The sequence below is a fragment of the Capsicum annuum genome, chromosome 7, assembly GCF_002878395.1.
Source record: "Capsicum annuum cultivar UCD-10X-F1 chromosome 7, UCD10Xv1.1, whole genome shotgun sequence".
NCBI classification, from domain to species: Eukaryota; Viridiplantae; Streptophyta; class Magnoliopsida; order Solanales; family Solanaceae; genus Capsicum; species Capsicum annuum.
In genome coordinates, this window is record NC_061117.1 from 217,010,222 (window position 1) to 217,032,555 (window position 22,334).

At 34.5% G+C, this 22,334-nt stretch overlaps 1 protein-coding gene across 2 annotated transcripts; it reads right to left on the bottom strand.

Moving 5' to 3' along the window:
- Positions 1 to 46: 46 nt before the first annotated feature.
- LOC107852021 (ubiquitin carboxyl-terminal hydrolase 25) lies at positions 47 to 17,128 on the bottom strand. 2 transcript variants are annotated; one of them, XM_016697066.2, is made up of 8 exons: positions 16,622 to 17,128; positions 12,857 to 13,325; positions 12,675 to 12,750; positions 12,504 to 12,596; positions 10,240 to 10,326; positions 9,058 to 9,950; positions 8,331 to 8,456; positions 47 to 812 (listed from the first exon to the last, which is right to left on the bottom strand). In XM_016697066.2, the coding sequence occupies exons 1-8, from the start codon at positions 16,797 to 16,799 to the stop codon at positions 692 to 694; spliced, it is 2,043 nt and encodes a 680-aa protein (XP_016552552.1). In that variant the 5' UTR covers positions 16,800 to 17,128; the 3' UTR covers positions 47 to 691. The 2 variants fall into 2 exon arrangements, with proteins under 2 accessions (XP_016552552.1, XP_047271462.1); XM_047415506.1 differs by lacking the exon at positions 47 to 812 and adding an exon at positions 6,098 to 7,947.
- Between the last annotated feature and the right edge of the window lie 5,206 nt (positions 17,129 to 22,334).

Below are 22,334 nucleotides of genomic sequence, written 5' to 3' on the forward strand. Positions count from 1 at the left end.
TAGCTCAGGGCTCGAATATGTAATCTAAGTAACAAACCCCTTGAGGAACACCAATCAAAGTAAGGAACTACTATAATACAGATGAAAAGTCTGAGATACAAATCTATGAATATGGAATTCCTTCAACAATCATTCTGATGATGGTACTATCATTTATGTTCAAAAGTAATAGCTCAACTCTAGATTCAAGAATACAACCCCGACCACAATTTTATGGAAAAAAATTGGTAAGCATCCATAAAATGAGGATTACATGCTACACTACGGCCAAAAAGGGCATATATAATACAGCTCGGAAGGAATTTACGCATCCTTTTATAGGCTCTCCTGCCTCTCAAGAAAATTGCTACAGAATATGATGATGGTACTTCGATTACTCTTTTAACTTGATTGAACATCTTTGGCAACATATCACATCTGAGTGAAGTACTCTAGGACAACTTGTAGTCATCTGCTACCTTCACCATGTGACATAAGATACTAGTTACCACAAACAAACATCCCATCTCCAAGTGACAAAGAATACAGGCCAAATAAATCAGCACCATTGTCAATGGACTGGAAAATTTTCTAAGGTATAATTCATGTGAAATACAATGGAACCGCAAGCAATGGCAGCTGACAGACCGACAGGTATCATGATCTGGCACCTTAAAACCTGAAAAGACTACTCTGACTCTGCCTAGTATGCTTAGGTACTGGAGGGTGGTGTTCCTTGACTAAATGATGTTAGGCGTTCAATAAGACTGCTCTTCAATGATTCAGGAATTCGTGAGATAAACATTGGTTTGGCATCTGCAATCAATAACTTCCTGCAAGATGAACAATATTTAGCACGAACATTCTCAGTTGTAACTTGTAAGATAAAAAGAAGATGGAGAATATAAAGGCATGAGTAAGCCTTGTCATACTCTCACGTCAGATCTAAATAATAGTGTTAGTAATGGACTCCATGATAATTGTTCATGGGCAATACAAGTTCCGCAAATACAGATTTCCATAGTTCAAGAAATAACAGGTAGCCAAATGATAATACATAGATCAGTGGATCTCAAGTCCACCATTTTATCCTCGTGTTCCTTTCATGATTGACCACATGCAAATATGCAATTGCTACTCAGAGAAGTACATAATGACCACAATGATGAAACTACAGTTAAATCTTTTCTACCCAAAATTTTTAATTTTCCGAAAAACTTTTATGGGACTGTAAAAGAAAATGAAAGAATCTTAACACTCTTTGAAATTGTTGTGTTCAACTACGGATACATTTCAAGTCAAGTACACTTGTTACAAATATCAATAATGCATTAAGGCGCAGTAACAATCTACCTCCAAACAAAAAACAACAGCAACATCGTCATCAAACAACAGCAGCAACGAGGACAATTATATAAGAATAAGAAACAAAGATCTTGGGGCGTTTGCGGGTGTGTGTCGGATCCTCCAAAAATAGTGTATTTTTGAAGGATCCGACACGAGTGCGGCAACATTTCTGGAGAGTCCGAGCAACTTAGTCTTGGGGTGCTCAAATGGTATTTTTCCTTTATATTTTTATTCAAAAGAATTTTGCATTACAATGCAAAAACAAACAGCACATGATGTGAGCAGTGGATTCAGGGAATTTTTACTCGTCAATGTACAACAATCAGATCTGGATTCAAAAAGAGGAGTATTTCCCCTGTTTCACAGAAAAAGATAAAGCGGGAAATTTCATTTTGCTTCTTTTTGTTTTAGTTCGTCCCTAGACCAAGTCCAAGAACTACTACACCTCAATCCTGGGCAAGTTGGGATCGGCCATAAGAATCCTCACTGACCATACTGCTTAATTTAAGCCTAGTCTTAGACCTCATACTGTACAACAACAATAATAATAATTGTTGGCATTAATGGGTCTCCTAAAGGTTTTTTCAATGCAAATAGAGGAATAAGACAAGGGGATCCTCTATCACCTTTTCTCTTCATCATAGCAATGGAAGGACTCAACAACATGCTAAATATTGCTAAGGCAGAAGGAAGTATACAAGGTTTTGAAGTTAGCAATGTGGTTGGGAGAAGCGTAGAGATCACACATTTGCAGTATGCGGATGACACCTTAATTTTCTGTGGTGCTGAAGATGAACAATTGTTAATTCCAAGACTAATCCTAGTCTATTTTGAGGCTATATCTGGTCTCCACATTAACTGGAACAAGAGTCACTTATATCCAATTAATGTGATTCCTGATATGGAGGAGTGGGAATGCCATTGGGTGCAAAGTCTAGATCCATAGATATTTGGAACCCAATTCTGGAGAAATGTGAGAAAAAACTAGCTAGATGGAGAACACAATACTTATCAATGGGAGGGAGATTGACTTTGATAAACTCTGTGCTAGATGCCCTACCTACATATATGTTTTCCATCTTTCATATACCTCAATCAGTTGCTCAAAGGTTGGACAAAATCAGAAGGAATTTTCTATGGCAAGGGAACAAGGAAAGAAAATGCTTTCATCTGGTCAAATGGAAGAATATCATTAGAAGTATAAAAACATGGAGGTTTAGGAATCAAAAACCTTAAGATTCAAAGTAAAGCTCTTAAGGTTTAAGTGGCTATGGAAATACCAGCAGGAGAATCAGGCTCTGTGGTGTAAAGTCATCAAGAGTAAGTATGAGGAGCTCAATAAATGGGTAACAAAAGAGGTACACATTCCATATGGTTTTAGCCTCTGGAAGTCTATCAGAGTTTTTTGCCCATTCTTAAGTAGCCATTCAACTATTAAGGTGCAAAATGGGAGCAAAACTAGCTTTTGGATTGACAAATGGTTGGGTCCTGGGAGCCTAAAAGATATTTTTCCAGATAATTTTTTCCTTGGCTCAAGACCAACAAAAGACAGTTGCTGAAATGTGGACACAATGAGGGTGGGATCTGATTTTGAGAAGACATCTTAATGACTGGGAAATTCCCAAAATGATTGAACTTTATACAATTTTGGAGAACTTTCAAGGTTTGAAAAGAGGAGAAGATTATTTATGGTGGCAAGGGTACAGTAAAGGCACATACAAGGTAAAAGATGGATACAAGCAAGCAAACCAATATGATGATCAGCGCCTCAAATGGCCATGGAAGCATATCTAGAAAACCAAAGTGCCACACAAAGTGGCATGTTTCACTTGGCTTCTGGCCAATGAGGCAGTCCTGACCTTAGACAATGTCTCCAAGAGGGGAATCTCTTTATGCAATAGGTGTTCTTTATGTGGAGATACCAGCAGGAGAATCAGGCTCTGTGGTGTAAAGTCATCAAGAGTAAGTATGAGGAGCTCAATAAATGGGTAACAAAAGAGGTACACACTCCATATGGTTTTAGCCTCTGGAAGTCTATCAGAGTTTTTTGCCCATTCTTAAGTAGCCATTCAACTATTAAGGTGCAAAATGGGAGCAAAACTAGCTTCTGGATTGACAAATGGTTGGATCCTGGGAGCCTAAAAGATCTTTTTCCAGATAATTTTTGCCTTGGCTCAAGACCAACAAAAGACAGTTGCTGAAATGTGGACACAATGAGGGTGGGATCTGATTTTGAGAAGACATCTTAATGACTGGAAAATTCCCAAAATGATTGAACTTTATACAATTTTGGAGAACTTTCAAGGTTTGAAAAGAGGAGAAGATTATTTATAGTGGCAAGGGTACAGTAAAGGCATATACAAGGTAAAAGATGGATACAAGCAAGCAAACCAATATGATGGTCAGCGCCTCAAATGGCCATGGAAGCATATCTGGAAAACCAAAGTGCCACACAAAGTGGCATGTTTCACTTGGCTTCTGGCCAATGAGGCAGTCCTGACCTTGGACAATGTCTCCAAGAAGGGAATCTCTTTATGCAATAGGTGTTCTTTATGTGGAAAAGATGCAGAGACTGCTAGACAGCTTTTGCTGGATTGTAGATTCACTAACCAGTTGTGGCAGATTTTCCTAAATCTCAAAGGCATTTCTTGGACTATGTCTAGCAAGATTGATGATACTCTATTCATTTGGGATGAGGCTGGTTTCGGAGCTAGAGACAGAAGCAGATGGAGGATGATTCCGGCCTGTATTTGGTGGACTACATTGAGAGAGAGAAATGATAGATGTTTTGAGAATAAGAGCAACAACTTACAGGAGGTCAAACTTAAATGTATTTTGTTGTTCTGTCTTTGGTGTAGGGGTGGCAATTTCAGCCCATATTTGTAAAAAGAATCCATTTAACCCATATTTAGTGAATTGGATCACTCATATTTCAAATGGGTAAATATGAACTTCAACTCATTTTAAAAGCTCATACAAATATGGACAAAATGGATAAAATATGGGTACCCATTTAAATACAGAGATCATCCACCTATGCTTAAAGTTTCAGTTTTTTTTCTTTTCTAGTTTCTTTTCTAGTTTCTTTTCTTCTTCTTTTTTTCTTTTTTTTTTCCTTTAATTTATTTTTTTTCTTTTTCATTTTTTTTATTTTTTTACTCATTCCTTGTAATTTCTTTTTTTCTTTCTCATTTTTTCATCTATTTTTTTATTTTTTATTTTTATTTCTTTTTTCTTTGTATTCTTTTTTTTTTTCGCTTTCCCCTTTCTCATTCTTATTTCATCATTCGTATTCGCTTGAGACCTATATTGGTTAATAAATATAAGCTTCTAATTATCCCATTTAGCCTATATAATTCATAACATCTCTTATCAATTAAATATAATCCATAGTCTCACTCCTTTATTATTATTTTTTTTCTATATTTTATTATTTTTTTCTTTCTTTTTTCCTTTAATTTACTTTTTTTTCTTTTTCATTTTTTCCACTTATTTTTTACTCGTTTCTTACACTTTTTTTCTTTCTTCTTTTTCATCATTTTTTTCTTTTTCAATTTTATTTCTTTGCATTTTTTTTTTGTATTTCCGTTTCCCCCTTTTTCATTCTTGGTTCATCATTTTTGTCATTTTTCTTATTTTTTTATATTCTTTTCCTCATCTTTTTTTTGTCATTGCATTTTATATTTTTTTACTTTAAATTTATTTGTATCATACTATATATTTCAAATAAATTTATTATTTGTATTTGAATAGTTTAGTTGTCAATATGTGAAATTTATCATTTGTATTTACATACAAATAAGTATATGAATTAAAATCAACATAGGTTGCGGTGCAGTGGATGGGGCTGCTCCACCCTTAATCAGAGGTCGAGGTACGACCCTGATTATGGAGAAAACTCTGTTGGGAGCGCTGCCACCTGAATGGGCCCTGCAACGCCCGATCCGGATTAGTCGGGGCTCCAATGCAGGCACCGGACACCGGATGAAAAAATAAAAAAAAGTATATAAATTAATTGTATTTTCTTGAGACTAAAATATATATGGTTGAGGATCCACATATCCCTCGATTATAAATGTTGGGCGAATATAAATCAATATGCGCTTATGGTATTTTCGTAATCCTTAAAAAAAAAAAAAGGAAACCAAAAATAGAAAAAAAAATAGAAAGAGAGGTAGAAGTTAGAGATAGAAGAGAGAAAAAAGCGTAAAGAGAGAATTGAAGAAAAAAATACAAAAAAAATCAAAAAGAAAAAATAATGAAAAAGGAGAAAAGGAAAAAGAAAAAAAATGATGGTGAAAACAAATATACTAGGTGGTTACGATATTTTAGTCATCATCCATAATTTGTACTCGACGTAACCATGTTCTTCGAAAATAAAAAAAATATAAAACATAAAATACAACCAAAAAAGAAAAAAATGAGAAAGAAGTAAAAACAAAAAAATAAAAAATAGAAAAAAAGGAGACTAAAAAGGAAAAGGAAAAAAAAGAAAAAAGAAAGAGAAACAAAGGGCAAAGGGTAGAGATAGAATAGAGAGGGGAAAAAATGACAAAAAAATGAAAAAAAAAAAAACTAGAGGCTACATATAGAAAAGAGGCAAAAAAAACTAAAAAGAAAAGACTTAAAAAAAAGAAATGGAAAAAAAATCAAGTTGATATGATATATAAGTTTTATGTTTTTGGCTTAGGAGTTAAAGTGGGTTGAAACCATTTTTACCCAATCCATATTTGACCAAATTCATATTTACCCATATTTATATGAGTGGATTGCAATCCAAACCATTTTTGCTCGATCCGTATTTAACCCGTCCAAATCCAATCCAATACGCCCGTTTGTCACCCCTACTCTGGTGTACAAATGTCTACTCTAATGAGACAGTCAATTCTAGATGCTTTAGGGTCCATCTGGAATAGGTTTAGCTCTCGGGAAGATCATACTCCCTTTTGTTTGTTTGTAAATATGATTTTCTTCAGTACTTTAGTACTGCTTTAATACATATGTTACTAGTTTCCAAAAAAAAAAAAGTCTCACTAAAGACCAAAAGACTCCTAGAAAATACAAGACCTAAAGTAAACATACTAATGTAACAAAAACATGGTCCCAACTGATAGGTATTTGCCTGCCTATTCAGATCTTTTTCTTCTAGCTTGACCTACTTTTGCTAGGTCTGTGAGGATCCAAGAGATTTTGTCTTTTCAAGACAACTTACTTCCAAATTATTTCAGATCTACCTCGTCCCCTTTTAACACCTTCACTCACAACGGTCCCTAAACCAGATCTACCTCGTACCCTTTTAACACCTTCACTCACAACGGTCCCTAAACCAAGTCCAACAACAACATCGTACCTAGTGTAATCCCACAAGTAGAATCAAGGAAGGGTAGGATGTACAAAGACCTTACCTTTACCTTTGCGGGGTAGAGAGATTGTTTCTAGTAGACCCTTCGCTCAAGGAATATAACCGACACCGGAAAGTAAGAAAAAAGAGAAGAGACGAGAAAATAGCTAAAGAAACTACACGGTACCTAAATCATACAACTGGAAGTACGATAACACTCAACTACCTACTAAACACCTCCCCCAGTACATCTTCAGCCTACCTCCACCTCTCTTAACTCCTGCAACAACCAAGTTCCACTCTCTGTCTTGCTTCCCTCATCTTATCCGCTCGGAAGCCACTCCCAGATGAAGGATTCCTCGAAACATTAAGGATTAGTAATCCTTTTGTCTCGTATAACTTGGTTCTTAGTCCTATCTCTCATGATATGCCCACACATCCATCTGAACATTCTCATCTCCACTACCTTCACCTTTAGAACATAGGTATTCTCAACTGGGCAGCACTATGTCCTATACAATAGCATTGGTCCTTAAACTAAATCCATTTTCTCAAATTAAGAACTTGTTGCGCAGTTTGCAAGATATTTCTTCTGCACACTTCTCCGTGATTTCCCCACAACTCTAAGAAACATTTTGGGACTTACTTCAATCCTAACACTGTTAAATTTTTTCCTAAAATCCATTTTATGGCTTATGCTCATTTTTTGACCACTTACATTTGAGTACTCCCACCATCCAATTCATGTGGCAGCATTTGCCCTGGCATAAAATTTACGAAAGAAAGGAAAACTCTTGAAATTTGTGGTCTAAAACAAACCTTGGACCATTTGTGTGGCTATGAAGCATTTCATTAAGGGTAAACGGGAAATTTAAAGTTGAGTTGCTTCTAACTATAGAAAGCTGACATTCTTTTTGTATAGAGTAGAACGGAAAGTGCACCACATGTATTGGGACAAAGGGAGCAGAATAATAGGTCAAATATTCCTTAATAATTGCACCAAAATAAAAAGGGACAACACTACACCACCATGGCTGGTTATCAAACTTAACCAATAAAATCAACTCGTCACATAAAATTAAAATATGAAACCCCAGCATAACCAGTTTCGATATTGGCGACCAAACAATTATATTTTCTTCACCCAACATACCTGCCAGTAATTAACTTCATTATGTTTAATATACAAACTCACATCAAGTCACCTCTTAATCTTTTCCCATTATCACCATCACCCCTATGAAAGACAATCCATGTCCAGCTTGACCGACGTAGTGTAACTAACACAAAGATGAAGAAGAAAAATTGGATTGCATTATTGCCATTCAATTTAGTAGGACTGCAAAGATGAGGAAAATCTAAGCAACTACGCCCCAATACTAAAACATGTACACGGAAATGTTAGGTTACTTTTATGAAGGTAGTAAGATACTGCATCATCCAGCAAAAAAGGCATAAAAAGATAGCAGGTCAAACCAGTTCGGAATAAGCAACTAATAAGAAACAAGGTAAGAGTACCCCCCATATATTCAAGCTTTCCATAGCATCTAATTTATCGAAATTGTATTAAAACAAAGAAGAGGGAAGAAACTCCCAACCTAAAGGAAAAACAAGTGCTCTTAATTGAACTACTTCAAACTGCAAAGTTAGATAGAGAACATACTTCATCGCATTAATGTCTGATGCTTGAAAGTCTGATTGTGCCCCCGACTTCTTCGAACGCATAAAAGTATAAACTTCGTCTGACCAACCACATGTTTTTAGAGCTAATGCAGCCTCCTTATGGAGCCTGAAAATCATTAGAAAGATAAATTAAAATAATCACTTTGTGGAGATACGATAAAACTGTTAAAAGTTTATTTAGAGACAGAAAGCAGATAGTATTTCACTATCTCTAAACACTAAAGGAGATAACAGAAAAAGGGAGCTTCCAGATTAAATAGCTACAGAACAATAAATATTAGACTCATCAGCTTAGGTCAAAATTCCTACTCAACCTCCTTCTAAGAACTCTTCCATGTACATTGTTAGCGAGGCCAACATAAGATATGGCTAACCAACATCATAGAGATTAGTGGTTCTAGCTTATTAACTCTAAGGATATACAATATATGGCCTAATTAAGAGAGACAACAACACAACGCGAAATGCATTGGCATCCTATGCAATCAGGATAACCCCAGCAAAACGCAAGATCAAAATTCAGCAAAAGTTACTTCCTAGAACAAAACACGTAAAAGAAAGTAAGAATCCCCTAGCATTTTTGAAGAACATAATCTCACGTTCTAACAAATGTAAGGACAACTACAATGAGTTCAAAACTTCTAACAATGTAGTATAACAAATACTAAGGCAGAGGATTGCAGGAATTCTAAGATAGAGCAACATACTCTTTTTTTAACTCTTCCACCTGTGCACGAGACAGAGCATCTTGCTCAAGCAGGATGCACTGATCTGGTGATTTTCTCTTTGAACCTGAGATAGAAGAAGATTCAACATGGCCATTGGATGTCTCCTTGTACAAAGAAATTCTTGCTGCTGGGATTTCACTATTCTCCCCATTATTTCTATGCAGACTTCCCCTCAAGGTATCATCAGTTGCAACACTCTGGATTTTGCCATTTCCATTTGCTAAGGATGATGATCTAGTCACCTCTTTGTGGCATGATTCCCTTTCTACAGCCTTTCCATTACTTCCACCATAATCTTTATGGGGACCGTCTGCTACAGAGCTGGTTGCTACAATTGGAGGTTTTCCATTTCCATTCGTCAAGGCATGAGATGTTTTCATTTGACCATTATCACAACTTTTGCTAACGCCTTTCCTGTCTGGTAATGATGTACTATCTTTCTCTGTAAGAACTGATGCTCTCACATCACCAGTTCTATTGCTAGATTCTCTTTGATGAAGAACAATTTTGATATTACCAGAGGTAGGTATCTTCTTGAAGGAAGATCTTCCAAATATGCCCAACTCCCTCACTGGGCTTGAATGCATTTTACTGACCTTAGACGTCGTTACATTTTCTTTCTCGGGGGGATGGCTTAAAACTTGTGTTCCATTTTCTAATTTTGCAATGTCACTGGTCGATATTTTGGATTTCACCAGGCCATTGGAATGATTGGACTTTGACCCATTACTCGATAAACATGTCTTGGTAGGTGGTGGCCTCTGTTTGGTACGAGAGAAGAAGAGGATGTACACCTTCTCCGACAAAACTTCTTGCAAGGTTGAAAGAGAGACATAAGAATCATTACAGCAGTACCAACGACCCACAGCATCCTATTAAACAGCCAACCAAAATCAAAACACAAAAAAATCAGGCAACACAAAACTATTGATTGCCTGTCATCTAACTACTATTATATTTTACAGTACCAAATAAGGAACGAAAAGTAAATAAAAAGTTGACTCTTGAAAGCCTGGCTAGACAGATATTTTTCCACCAGTACTGATGTTGACGACACAGCAACTTTTGCACGTGAAGTTATAACGCAAATGATTTTGACTTTTATTTTTAATAGCTTTTTAATACTTCACAGGGGCAATTAATACGAAATGAAGTTGTCACCTTGATATACGCATAATAATGCCCTGAATCTGGTGAAAAGCCTGAGTGGACAATAGTTCCAAAAAGGTTGTATTCTGGATGCAGATCCTGCAAAATAAAGGACATAAAGTAACTGGACTACGAGAGAGATGTAGCTTATTTCTCAAATTATTTACTAGAAGTTTGTTGTTCAATCAGCTAGGATGAACATTACCACTCCACATCATTAACCTTATTTTATGTGAATAGGCACACTACGGTTCAGCCAGCAGGAATTACAGGTACAATTAATAAAGAAGACCGTTCAAATACACCAACAAGCACCACATATTATTATGCCCAAATTGATGCAACCCATTATAAATCTTGAAACTACAAGAATGCCAAAAAACATTGTCTCCCAAAACCATATACAAAACGAACTCTCTGAGAAGCACAAACTCAGCCAGTTTAACTTCTCCAATAAAAATCCTTATTCCATCACTGTTAATATGATGAGCTTACCTGAATCCTGAATTACGTACATATGAGACCACAGATTTCCCAAATTGAAGATTGGAGAACATCCATAAGTTAGTGAGGAAGAAGGGAGTTCACCAGTAGAAATTATCTTCTTTTAATGTAAAGTAACACACCAGTATACTTTTTTTATTAAGGAAGTGAGTTTTCATTCATAAACATAGCCAAAATGGCTGTATACAAGAGGTATATCAAAAAGTAAAGAATCTACAGAATATTATCCTCTACAAACTCCATCCTCAATCATCTATACAACAGGGACTTTTTGTTCACATGAAAAGAAAATAAGGGATCCGAGACTATTCCTCAATGGAGAGAAACTCTACTCCTTCAAAACCTCCTACTTCTCTCAATGCAAACTACCCACATTAACTCAGGCAGAATCATATTCCAAGCCCCTTCTAAAAAAATACTAGTACAATTAGTATCTTATATCAAAAGTATATGGTTCAGCCCTTTCTTTTATGCAGATTTTATAGACAGATACGGGAAGAATGACCAAACTGTGCAGAGAAATTAGTCCGTGTAGTTTTAATCGAAAACCCATAACTACATGTGTAGATTCCAAATGCAAGTGAAATTAATTGCACGCATTCCCTTGTTCCCTATGTCTCTTATTGCAGAGCTGGACCTCCCTATATTGATCCGTCCAAGAGTTGGTGATAACATTTCAGGAATTAGTAAGATGAGGCATTAGTCAAAATTGCATTTTGATCAGCAATTATAGATGGCACAAGATCAAACCCGGCTCATTCTATCTCTTCCTTCCATCTTCTTCCCCTATCCCAGTTACATCAGTACACAGCAAGATAGGACCCTCCCATCCTCCCACCGATAGTTCTCATCCATTCTAGCTTCTTCATTCTCCCATTATAGACCCCTTATTCAAACTATTAGCATCATAGCTTCCCCCTCACATTCACTAGGATCATCATCTCTTACACTTCCAATGCCCCAGGGTAATTGTTGTTGGTGGCATATCTACCCACTTGAGCTCCCTCCATTGATTTTTTCTCTATCCACTACCCCACATCAGAACCACTTTATAACTCTGCAGTAACTTTTGCAATTAAGAATGCAATTTTGTTCAAGGCCAATACGAGTCATCAAGCCCAAGGAAAAAGAATAGTAATACCATCTCTTTAATTATAATCCAGGGGAAAAAAGGATAGCAATTATATAATGATGTCCATTTTGGCAGCCAAACAGCCCCTTAGTTATCTAGACAACTCTGTGATTTCCTTAAAACTTGTTTTAGTACATGTCATATTTAAATCTTCTATGGATCTCCTTAGAAAAGAGGTGAATTACAAAAATGAAGAGAACATCACAGATGGCGGATAGAAACTAATAGCAACTATATCTATCATTCGAATTCGAGAAAACATCATCCATCAGTGTCTACAATGTTAGCCTATCAAATGATGATTGATGACAAGGACCTTTCAGTTACATGTGAAACAATAATCCAGTTAAATGGTAAAAAATTGAAGATGCAAAACTCCTTGTCAAATAGAATGTTAATCATTTTGAAAACCAACTGCCATGGCAGGCTCTGGAGAAGTGCAATAGTGCTGAACAAATAGGGTCAATACCACATAATGATTTTCTCCAAATATAATGGTGGAAAAGCTACAAGATTTTACAGTTGACACCACAGTAAAACAGTTTGATTAAAAGATGGTCTGAGTTTATTTGGGAAAGAATAAATCAAGTGATAGGGGAGCAAAACAGCATATATTGAACTTAATCACTGCTGCACACACCTGACTCCCTTTGCACATGTAGCTTGAAAGCACTAGAACTTCCTCAAAAGCAATGGACTTATCAATCTTCCCGCCATATATTCCTTCAAACCTCTATCCACAACCAAAAATAAGTTAGCATTGGCAGTTGACAGTAAAACATAAACGACAGAAAATTCCAACTGTTTGTACCTTGAGCTGAATGACGAGAACATTTGGTGCTTGAAGAATTGACATTTGCTTCTTTGCTGTCACCAATTTCTTGCAGCTAAACAAGTGTAAGTTCTAATCCAACAGGTGCACAAACAGGAGCTTATAACAGCAGATTTATCATACAGTACAAATTAGGGAAATGGAAAGAGTATAATACTTACTTCTCGCACTTGTACTTATTGTTTCCATCCAAAACCTCAGGCTGAAAAAATTTCTGCAAAGCATCTTTAAGTGAGCTACTGTGCAACACATCAAGACTCACATCCATGATCTCGTCCACCTTATTTGACTCAGCACCACATGACAAGCACTTGACCTGGCTCTGTAGAGCACCACCAAAGATATCCTTAACAATGGTATTCCCATTCCCATCAACACCACTTCCATCACCCTTTCTTTTCTGCTGCTGCAACTTCTTCAACCGCAAACACGTATTGTGGCAGGCGTCAATGACATAGCGCAAGAATTCATGAGCATCCTCTTGTCTCCCATACCTAAAATGCTGAGCGAAAATCTTTAAGCAATTATTAATCTTGGACGGAGTATCTAGAGCTGAATCAATACTCAAAGACCTAGCTATTCGCTTCTCTATTATACAAAAGGGACAAGCAGCTGCAGCTCCAGAATCACCTGCACAATAGAATGGGATTCAAGAAAAGCTAAAAATAACCAGGGCATAATCAAACAATCTACCAACTACACCTCAACTATTGAAAATAATCAGCTGAGGCAAGCTTTAAAAAAATACTACAAATATCATGCTTCAATTCAAAGCAAACTGAGTGACTTGAAACAGCTATATGAATCCTCAATAACCCTAAGAAATACCACGCCTCAGTCCCAAACTAGTGTGGCCTATACTATTGAATCCTCAATTACCATAACAACTAACACGCCTCAATAACAGATTAGCTGGAGTCAGCAATAAAATCGCCAATTATCATTCAACTCCAGCAGGGCATCTAAGAACATAAAGGGGGTTTGGCCATCAGTCTACTATTTAAAATAATTAACTGAGCCAAGCTAAAAGAAAAGGAAAAAAATATTACAAATATCACGCTTCTACTCAGAAATTGTTGAGTGACTTGAGACAGCTATATGAACCTCAATAACTAATTGGGTCTATACGCTATGGAATCCTCAATAACCATAACAACTAAGTATATAAATCAGTAATAAACATAACAGCTACCACGCCTCAATACCAAACTAATTGGAATCAGCTATATGAATCCCCTATATTCATTCAGCTTCAATAGGCTTCAATGACAACTAACACGTCAATCCCAAACTATCAGGCTCAATACACGAATCAATATTAACCATAACAGCCACCAATACCAAACTAATTGGAATCAGCTACACGAATCCCCAATATTCATTCTGCTTGAATAGAATTCAATAAAAACGAACACCTCAATCCCAAACTATTAGGTTCAATATAGGAATCAGTAATAACCATAACAACTACCACGCTTCAATAACAAACTAATTGGAATCGGCTATATGAATCCCCAATAATTCATTCAGCTTCAACAAAAACTAAAACCTCAATCCCCAACTATTAGGTTCATTATACAAATCAGCAATAACCATAACAGCATTATCACGCCTCAATACCAAACTAATAGGAGTACGCTAAACACAACCCCGATATTCATTCAACTAACAGCTCCATCCCAAACTATTAGCTTCAATTTACGGATCAGCACTAACAATAATCACTATCACCCCTCAATACCAAACATATTGGGATCAGCTAAAATACTCATTCAGCTTCAATAGACTTCAATAACAACCAACACCTCGCACCAAATGGTGTAGCCTAGTGATCAATGAAGTAAGGTGAGAAACTGAGGTCTCACGTCCAAATTTCAGCAGAGACCAAAATACTAGGCGATTCTTCACATTTGTCCTTGCCTTGGTGCACAGAATTACCTAGCATTTGTTGCTAGTAGGAAGTGGCAGGTGTCGTGGATTAAGTCGAGGTGCACGAGAGCTGACCTGGACACCACGGTTATTTAAAAAAATACTAACAACTCAATCCCAAACTATTAGGTTCAATATACAAATCAGCAAATAAACATAAACAGCTACCACACCTCAATATCAAACTAATTGGAGTCAGCTATATGAATCTCCAATAATTCAATCAGTTTCAATAGCGCATTTAAGGACATGTACCAACTAAAAAAAAACACGCACACACACTGACATAAATCAACTATATGAAACCTCAATTACTAATGAGGTCTATATCATTGAGTCTTCGATAACCATAAAAACTAAATATACGAATCAGTAATAAACATAACAGCTGCTACAACGTAACTGATAAAGAAATGGACCTTGGGCCTAACTCAACCTCAAAAGCTAGCTCATAAGGGAGGATTGACCACACCATACAAGGAGACCAAGGACCCTTTAACCCACCGATGTAGGACTCCAACACCCCCCGCACGCCCAGGGCTGGACATCTGAAGCGTGGACAATATAAGACGGGAGGCCCAACATCAGAAACAATGAACTGGGTGGGCCTGGCTTTGATACCATGATAAAGAAATGGACCTTGGGTCTAACTCAACCTCAAAAGCTAGCTCATTAGAGGAGGATTGCCCAAGACCATATAAGGAGACCAAGGGTCCTTTAACCCACCGATGTGGGACTCAAACAGTAACAATATCAAACTAATTGAAATCAGCTATATGAATCCCCAATAACAGTTCTGCTTCAATATAGCATAAACAAAGCGAAATGCATACTATATGAATCCTCAAAACCATAATAACTAACTATACTAATCAGTAATAAACATAACAGCTGTTACCACACCTTAATACCAAACTAATTGGAATCAGTTATATGAATCCCCAATAATAATTCTACTTCAACAGGTCATAAACACAATAACTAGTCGGGCCTATACTATTGACTCCTCAACAACCATAACAACAAAGTATACGAATCAGTAATAAACACAACAGCTGCTACAACGCGACAATTCCCAATAACAATTCCACTTCAATAGGGCAGCATAAACAAGGCGAAACACATACTATATGAATCCTCAAAAACCATATAACAACTAAATATATGAATCAGCAACAACAATAACAGCTGCTACCACGCGACAATACCAAACTAATCAAAATCAGCTATGTGAATTCCCAATAATAATTCTACTTCAATAGGGCATAAACAATGAAACAGGTAAGGATACGAGTGTAATAAATGGGAAAGAAATAAATTACACAGGAATCAGAATGCTGAGATTTGTGGCAGAAACACAGCGAAACACTTACTACTGAATCCCTGAAAACCATAACAACTAAATATACAAATCAGTAATAAACATAACAGAAGCTAAGACGCACCAATATCAAACTAATTGAAATCAGCTATATGAATCCCCAACAATAATTCTACTTCAATAGCGCATAAACACAATAACCAATCGGGTCTATACTCTATTGAATCCTCGATAATAATAACAACTAAATATACAAATCAGTAATAAACATAACAGCTGGTACCACGCGTCAATACCAAACTAATTTAAATCGGCTATAGGAATCCCCAATAACAATTCTACTTCAAAAAGGGCATAAACACAGAGAAATACATAATGAATCAGTAGTAAACATAACAGCTGCTGCCACACGTCAATACCAAACTAATTCAAATCAGCTTTAGGAATCCCCAATAATAATGCTACTTCAAAAAAGGGCATAATAAACACAGCGAAACACATACTATTATTGAATCCCTGAAAACCATACCAACTAAATATACGAATCACTAATTATAAATTATAATACCAAACTAATTAAAATCGGCTATATGAATCCCCAATAATAATTCTACTTCAAAAAGCGCATAAACACAGCACATAACGATATGAGTATAACAAAAGGTGGAGGAATTACATGAATCGGAATGTTGAGATTTGAGGCAGAAATAAGCAAGAGGAGGTGTATAAGTAAGGCACTGAAGAACGGAGTTGATATAACAAGTATTGCCGATGTTTTTAAGCCCTAATGGAGGACCAGTTTTGCGTCTATGGCTAAGTAGATTCGGCTGCCAATTCATTTGCAAATAGGCCATTAACGACCTAATTCTCCCTCTTCCTCCTCCTCTTCCTCCACCGCCGACAGCACCGCCGTGTATCGGCTCCAACGTAGCCGCAGCCACCACGATCGCATCGCCTGTTTCTCTCTCTCTCTCTTCTCTTTCTCTCGCTCGCTCTTCTTTGTGTAAATTGGATTTGGAGAACAAGGGAGGTTTAATTGTGGTTTGAAAATTGGAGAAATTTTTTTTTATGCGTTTGTGTATATAAAATGTTTGCGCCAAAAGAACAGAGAAGCGAAGAGAAGTGTAGGAGAGTGTGGAAGCGGAGAAATGAAATGCCCCACCCTCAATATGCCGTAACCCGTCTTGCCCATCCGTGTTTTTGTCCTTCACTCTTCACTTGCCTCATTTACACTTTTGCCCTTATTTTATGTTGGGTAACATTTTAAGCTCGTTTGGACATGTGATATGAAACCACATATATAAAATTATATTTATTTTTTCATAAAAAACGACATGTGATATGAAATCACATATATAAAATTATATTTATTTTTTCATAAATATGAAGAAGATATATGAAATTATATTTTTTTCTATAAATATGAAAACCTCACAAGTTATCAATTTAAGTTCGTTTGGATATGGGATATGATGTATGAAATTATTTTTTTTTCATAAATACGAAAACCTCACAAGCTATCAATTTAAGCTCGTTTGGATATGTGATATGAAATTATGTAGCCGTTTGGCATTGAAAACTAAGATTTTTCAGAATTAGAGTTGAAGTTTGAGTTGAAAACTAAGATGTTATATTAACAGATCACTGCTTCCTATTTTTTAGGTAACAAATATTATCTTTCAAATAAAATTATTTTTTAGGAATTTATTTCCTCTATTTTCCGTTCCTAAAAAATAGAAAAGGATGAGTTGTTATTAAATTTTAGGGTGCCGCTAATTTATTTCTTTAATTTTCTTATACATATAAGATTTTACTGAGTGTGAATAAATTATTGGAAAAAGGACATGGGATGAACATTTTAAAAAATGGCTCATAATTGAAAAGGTGGACATGTTGTAGTCAGTCGGCTAAAGTAATCCCTTTTTTAGCCATTTGGCCCAATTGGACACATGCAGTTTCTATCATCAATTGATACACTTTTATAGCAAATTGATACGCTTTTATACTATATTGATACACTTTTTAAAAAAAGAGAAAGGAAATTCTACGTAAGCACATGCAATCCCTATACCCAATTGATATTCTTTTATACCACATTAATACACTTTTATACTATATTGATTAACTTGCAGTATCCATATACTCAATTGATACTCTCTTATACTAGATTGATACATTTTTAGAATGCATGTAAAAACTATATAGAGTCGTCTAAAATATGTATTTAAATAATAATTATAGTTAAAAATTGTATAGAATATGTATAAAAATGATATACTTATTATATAGAATATGTATATATATAGAAATTGTATCATTATTATATATAAATATATATCTTTAAGAATTGTATTATATTAAAAGTATAAATAATAGGAATAAAAAATATAATGCATTGATTTTTTTTCTGTTCTAACTATAAATTATTGAGAAAAAACACCAGAAAATTATATTTAATTGTTAAAATTTAAAAAATAACTTTTAAAATTTAAAAAAGAATAGCGAGAAAGAGTGAGAAGAGCAGCCAACAAAGGAAAAAAAAAAAGAGAAAACAATGAATTGGTATACTAAAAAGTAGCCGAAATGGCTAATTAGTGGAATTACAATTCTTAGGTTATTTTTGGTGGAATTTGTTTGGCCGACTAGCCATTTTCGTCTTTTCCTTAAAATTATTTCTATGTAAAAGATACTTTGCATATTTATGGTATATTATATCATATACCATAAATATATAAATATGCTTAGTATGTTTCTTTATACTTTGTATATTTATACATATGTGTATATGGTATATACATGGTATAAACTTCATATATAACATACTTTGTATATATATGTTATAAATATGCTTAGTATGTTTCTTAATACTTTGTATATTTATATATGTGTATATATGGTATATACATGATATAAACTTTATATATAGCATACTCTGTATATTTATGTTATAAATATAATACTTTATATATTTATGGGTATAAATATAATACTTTATGTATAAAGATACCAAGTATTATGGTATATAAAGGTAGCAGTTGCAATTTAAGGTATAAATTTATTAAATTAGGCATATTTTTTACGAAAAATATGTATCACCTATTTATATTTTTAGCATATATATGGTATAAATTATTTATATTTGAATAGTATAATAAAAATGTACACAATATAATATATATAATCAAATTAAAAATGAGAATAATTTGTAGCAATGGTAAACTAATCTGCTACAACTTTATTAATTCCATGAATATAGAAAACGATTATCCATTATTAATTACACCACTATAATTCCTTAAACGTCTGTATCACAACGGAAAAATTATTATTATTATTATATTATAGTAATTAGGATCATTATTAGTAAAATAATGTCTTAAATAAGGGAGAAAAATAATGATGAGAGAGAAAAATAGATATATATTAATTAGGATAGCATTAAGTTTGAAATTATAGTTATCTTATTCTTTAAAATTGTTATATACGTAATATTGAAAAAGTAATGTTATAAGGAGAGTTTTATGTAAAAATTTAAAAGATTAGGGATATATATAATAATAATAAAAATTGAAATTGGAGTTGGAAAATTGTAAAAACACCAAAAATCTGTTTTCCCTTTTCGGAAAAAAATTTTGAAATTATTTTTTGAATTTTCATGGCCAAACACCATAATTTCCAACTTCGATTTTTTTTTTCGAAAAAATAAGAAAAATTTTCATGGCCAAACGGGCCCTATATTTTCCCCATAAATATAAAAATCTTACAAGTTATGAAACTATCAAAATTTCTCAAGTTTTTGTACAATCTCATGAGGATCTGTTACTTAACAATAGTAGTACCTAATTACTCTTTAATATTATTTTTTCATATGGTATAGAGCACAGACAATCTCTTCACGAAGTATGAGTTTTTAAATGCTGGATATTTTTAATAAAATATAAACTTATGAAACACGTTTTATATTTTTTAAAAAGTTGAAGTCATGATTTGAAATCTCAAATTATTTTGTAATCTATGTAATTGTCGTGTTGTCCTGGAAAGGGCTCTGATACCAATTTCTTTATACTACAATTTCGGAAGAAAAATTGAAATCGCAAAAGAAATTTTTTGTTAATCTGAATTTGATACAACTAGTTATTACAATTGATGAACTGAATTTGAAACTAACAGAAAAAAATTGCCATGAAAGCTCTGAACATCACTTACAATGGTGATTAGGGTTAGAATCAAACGATGGAAGGAAAAAAGTCGTTAGTCAGAAAAGGAAGAGAAATGAGAGAAAGGTGAGGGAAATGTTGTTGAAATTTTACCAAATGATTCATTAATTTTCAACTGCCAAGTGCTGACTCTTTTAATATCGTCTTTGGATTAATCTCTACCATGGATTGTTTATCAAATGATATATGAAATTATATATATTTTTTTAAAATATGAAATCCTCACAAGTTATCAATTTAAGCTCGTTTGGATATGTGATATGAAATGAGATACATGAAATTATATTTTTCCCATAAATATAAAAATCTTACAAGTTATGAAACTATAAAAAATTTTCAAGTTCTTGTACAATTTTATGAGGATCCATTACTCAACAATAGTAGTACGTAATTACTCTTTAATATTATATTTTCATATGATATAGAGCACGTGCAATCTCTTCACGGAGCATGAGTTTTTAAATGCTGAATATTTTTAATAAAATATAAACTTCTGAAACGCATTTATATTTTAAAAAAAAGTTGAAGTCATGATTTGAAATCTCAAATTATTTTGTAATCTCTGTAATTGTCATGTTGCCCTAGAAAGGGCTCTGATACCAACTCATATATACTACGATAACAGAAGAGAAATTGGGATCGCAAAAGGAAATTGAGTTTAATGCAACTAGTTATTACAGCTAATAAACTGAATTGGAAATTAATACAAATAAATTGCCATGGAAGCTCCGAACATCACTTGTAATGGTGATTAGGGTTAGAATCAGAAGAGGAAAGCAAGAAAAGTCGTTAGAAAGAAAAGAGAGAAAAAAGAGGGAAAGGTTGTTGAGATTTTACCAAATGATTCGTTAATTTTCAATTGTCAAGTGTCGACTCTTTTAATATCGTCTTTGGATTAATCTCTATCGTTGGATTGTTAATCAAATCATCAAATCTGGATCGTTCGTTCAATCAGATCTGGATCGTTCGTTCACTATGTCAGTTACAAGCTCTATTAGATCTCTACTACATAAGCTCCATGTAATTCATCCAATAAGTCATCAACTAGTGGAATAGGGTTACTGTCAACTTATTCAATTCCCTGTAATTAATGCAAAACCTCAAACTTCCATCATTTTTCTTAACTAATAATATAAGGGAAAAGAAGGGTGAGTGACTAGATTGAACGGTGTTACTGTTTAACATGTCTTAAACTTGTTTTGCAATTTCATTTTTTGAAAAAATTATACCTATAAGGTCTGATACTCATTGGTGTTACATCAGGTTTTAGTAGTATAAAATGGTCATGTTATCTCCTTGGAGGTAGTAATTTAGGTTCCTCAAACATATCACCATACTGCTGCAGTAATTTATCAATAATTAAAGGTAAGGTCTTAGAATTCTCCTTGATTTTTTTCTGTTGAAATAGTGAAATGAATGTCCCCATAAGTCTCTATCTTTTTGGATTTTGTCTAATGTGATCCCCGTTACACTTTGAAAGAGTGTCTTTCTATTTATACTTTTCAACTCTACTCTTTTTCCCATATGTGTAACCTTAACTTTGTAAGACACAAAATTCAATAACACTGGATTGTATGCCCTTATCTAATTATCTCTAAGTATCAAGTCAGATCAACCTAGCTTAATCAATCTGACTGAGTCTTCAAACTCAATAACTTGAATTTTCCACTGAAATCTAGGGCATGAACAAAAACTTAGCACCATTCTACCATTAGCCACAATCATTCTCATATGCCTATCCTTTTTTACCACACAACTAGTTCCTTTAGTAGTCTCCATATCGAGGAAACTGTGTGTACTTCCTGAATTCAGTAGCACAATCAAGACTTTCTTCTTTGTTATTCCATTCTAACTTGATGGTGTTAGGCACCTCTGTTCCTGATAAAGCATTTAGACTGATATCCTCATCCATCCCCTCTACTTTTGCACTACTAAGATCCTCCAAAATCTCAGCAGTGGGACCTTCTGCACCCCATTCAGGTTCTTCTACAGCAATTGATATGGCATTTAACTGTTTATTCTTACATTGGTGTCCTTGGAACCATTTATCCCACACCTGCATCTTAGGTTGTGGTTCTTCTTAGCCCCCGCATTCCCTGTAATACCATATCCCTCCTTAGCCCATCCACCAGTACTTCAATTCATATTAGTATAGGGACCCTGGTTATTGGG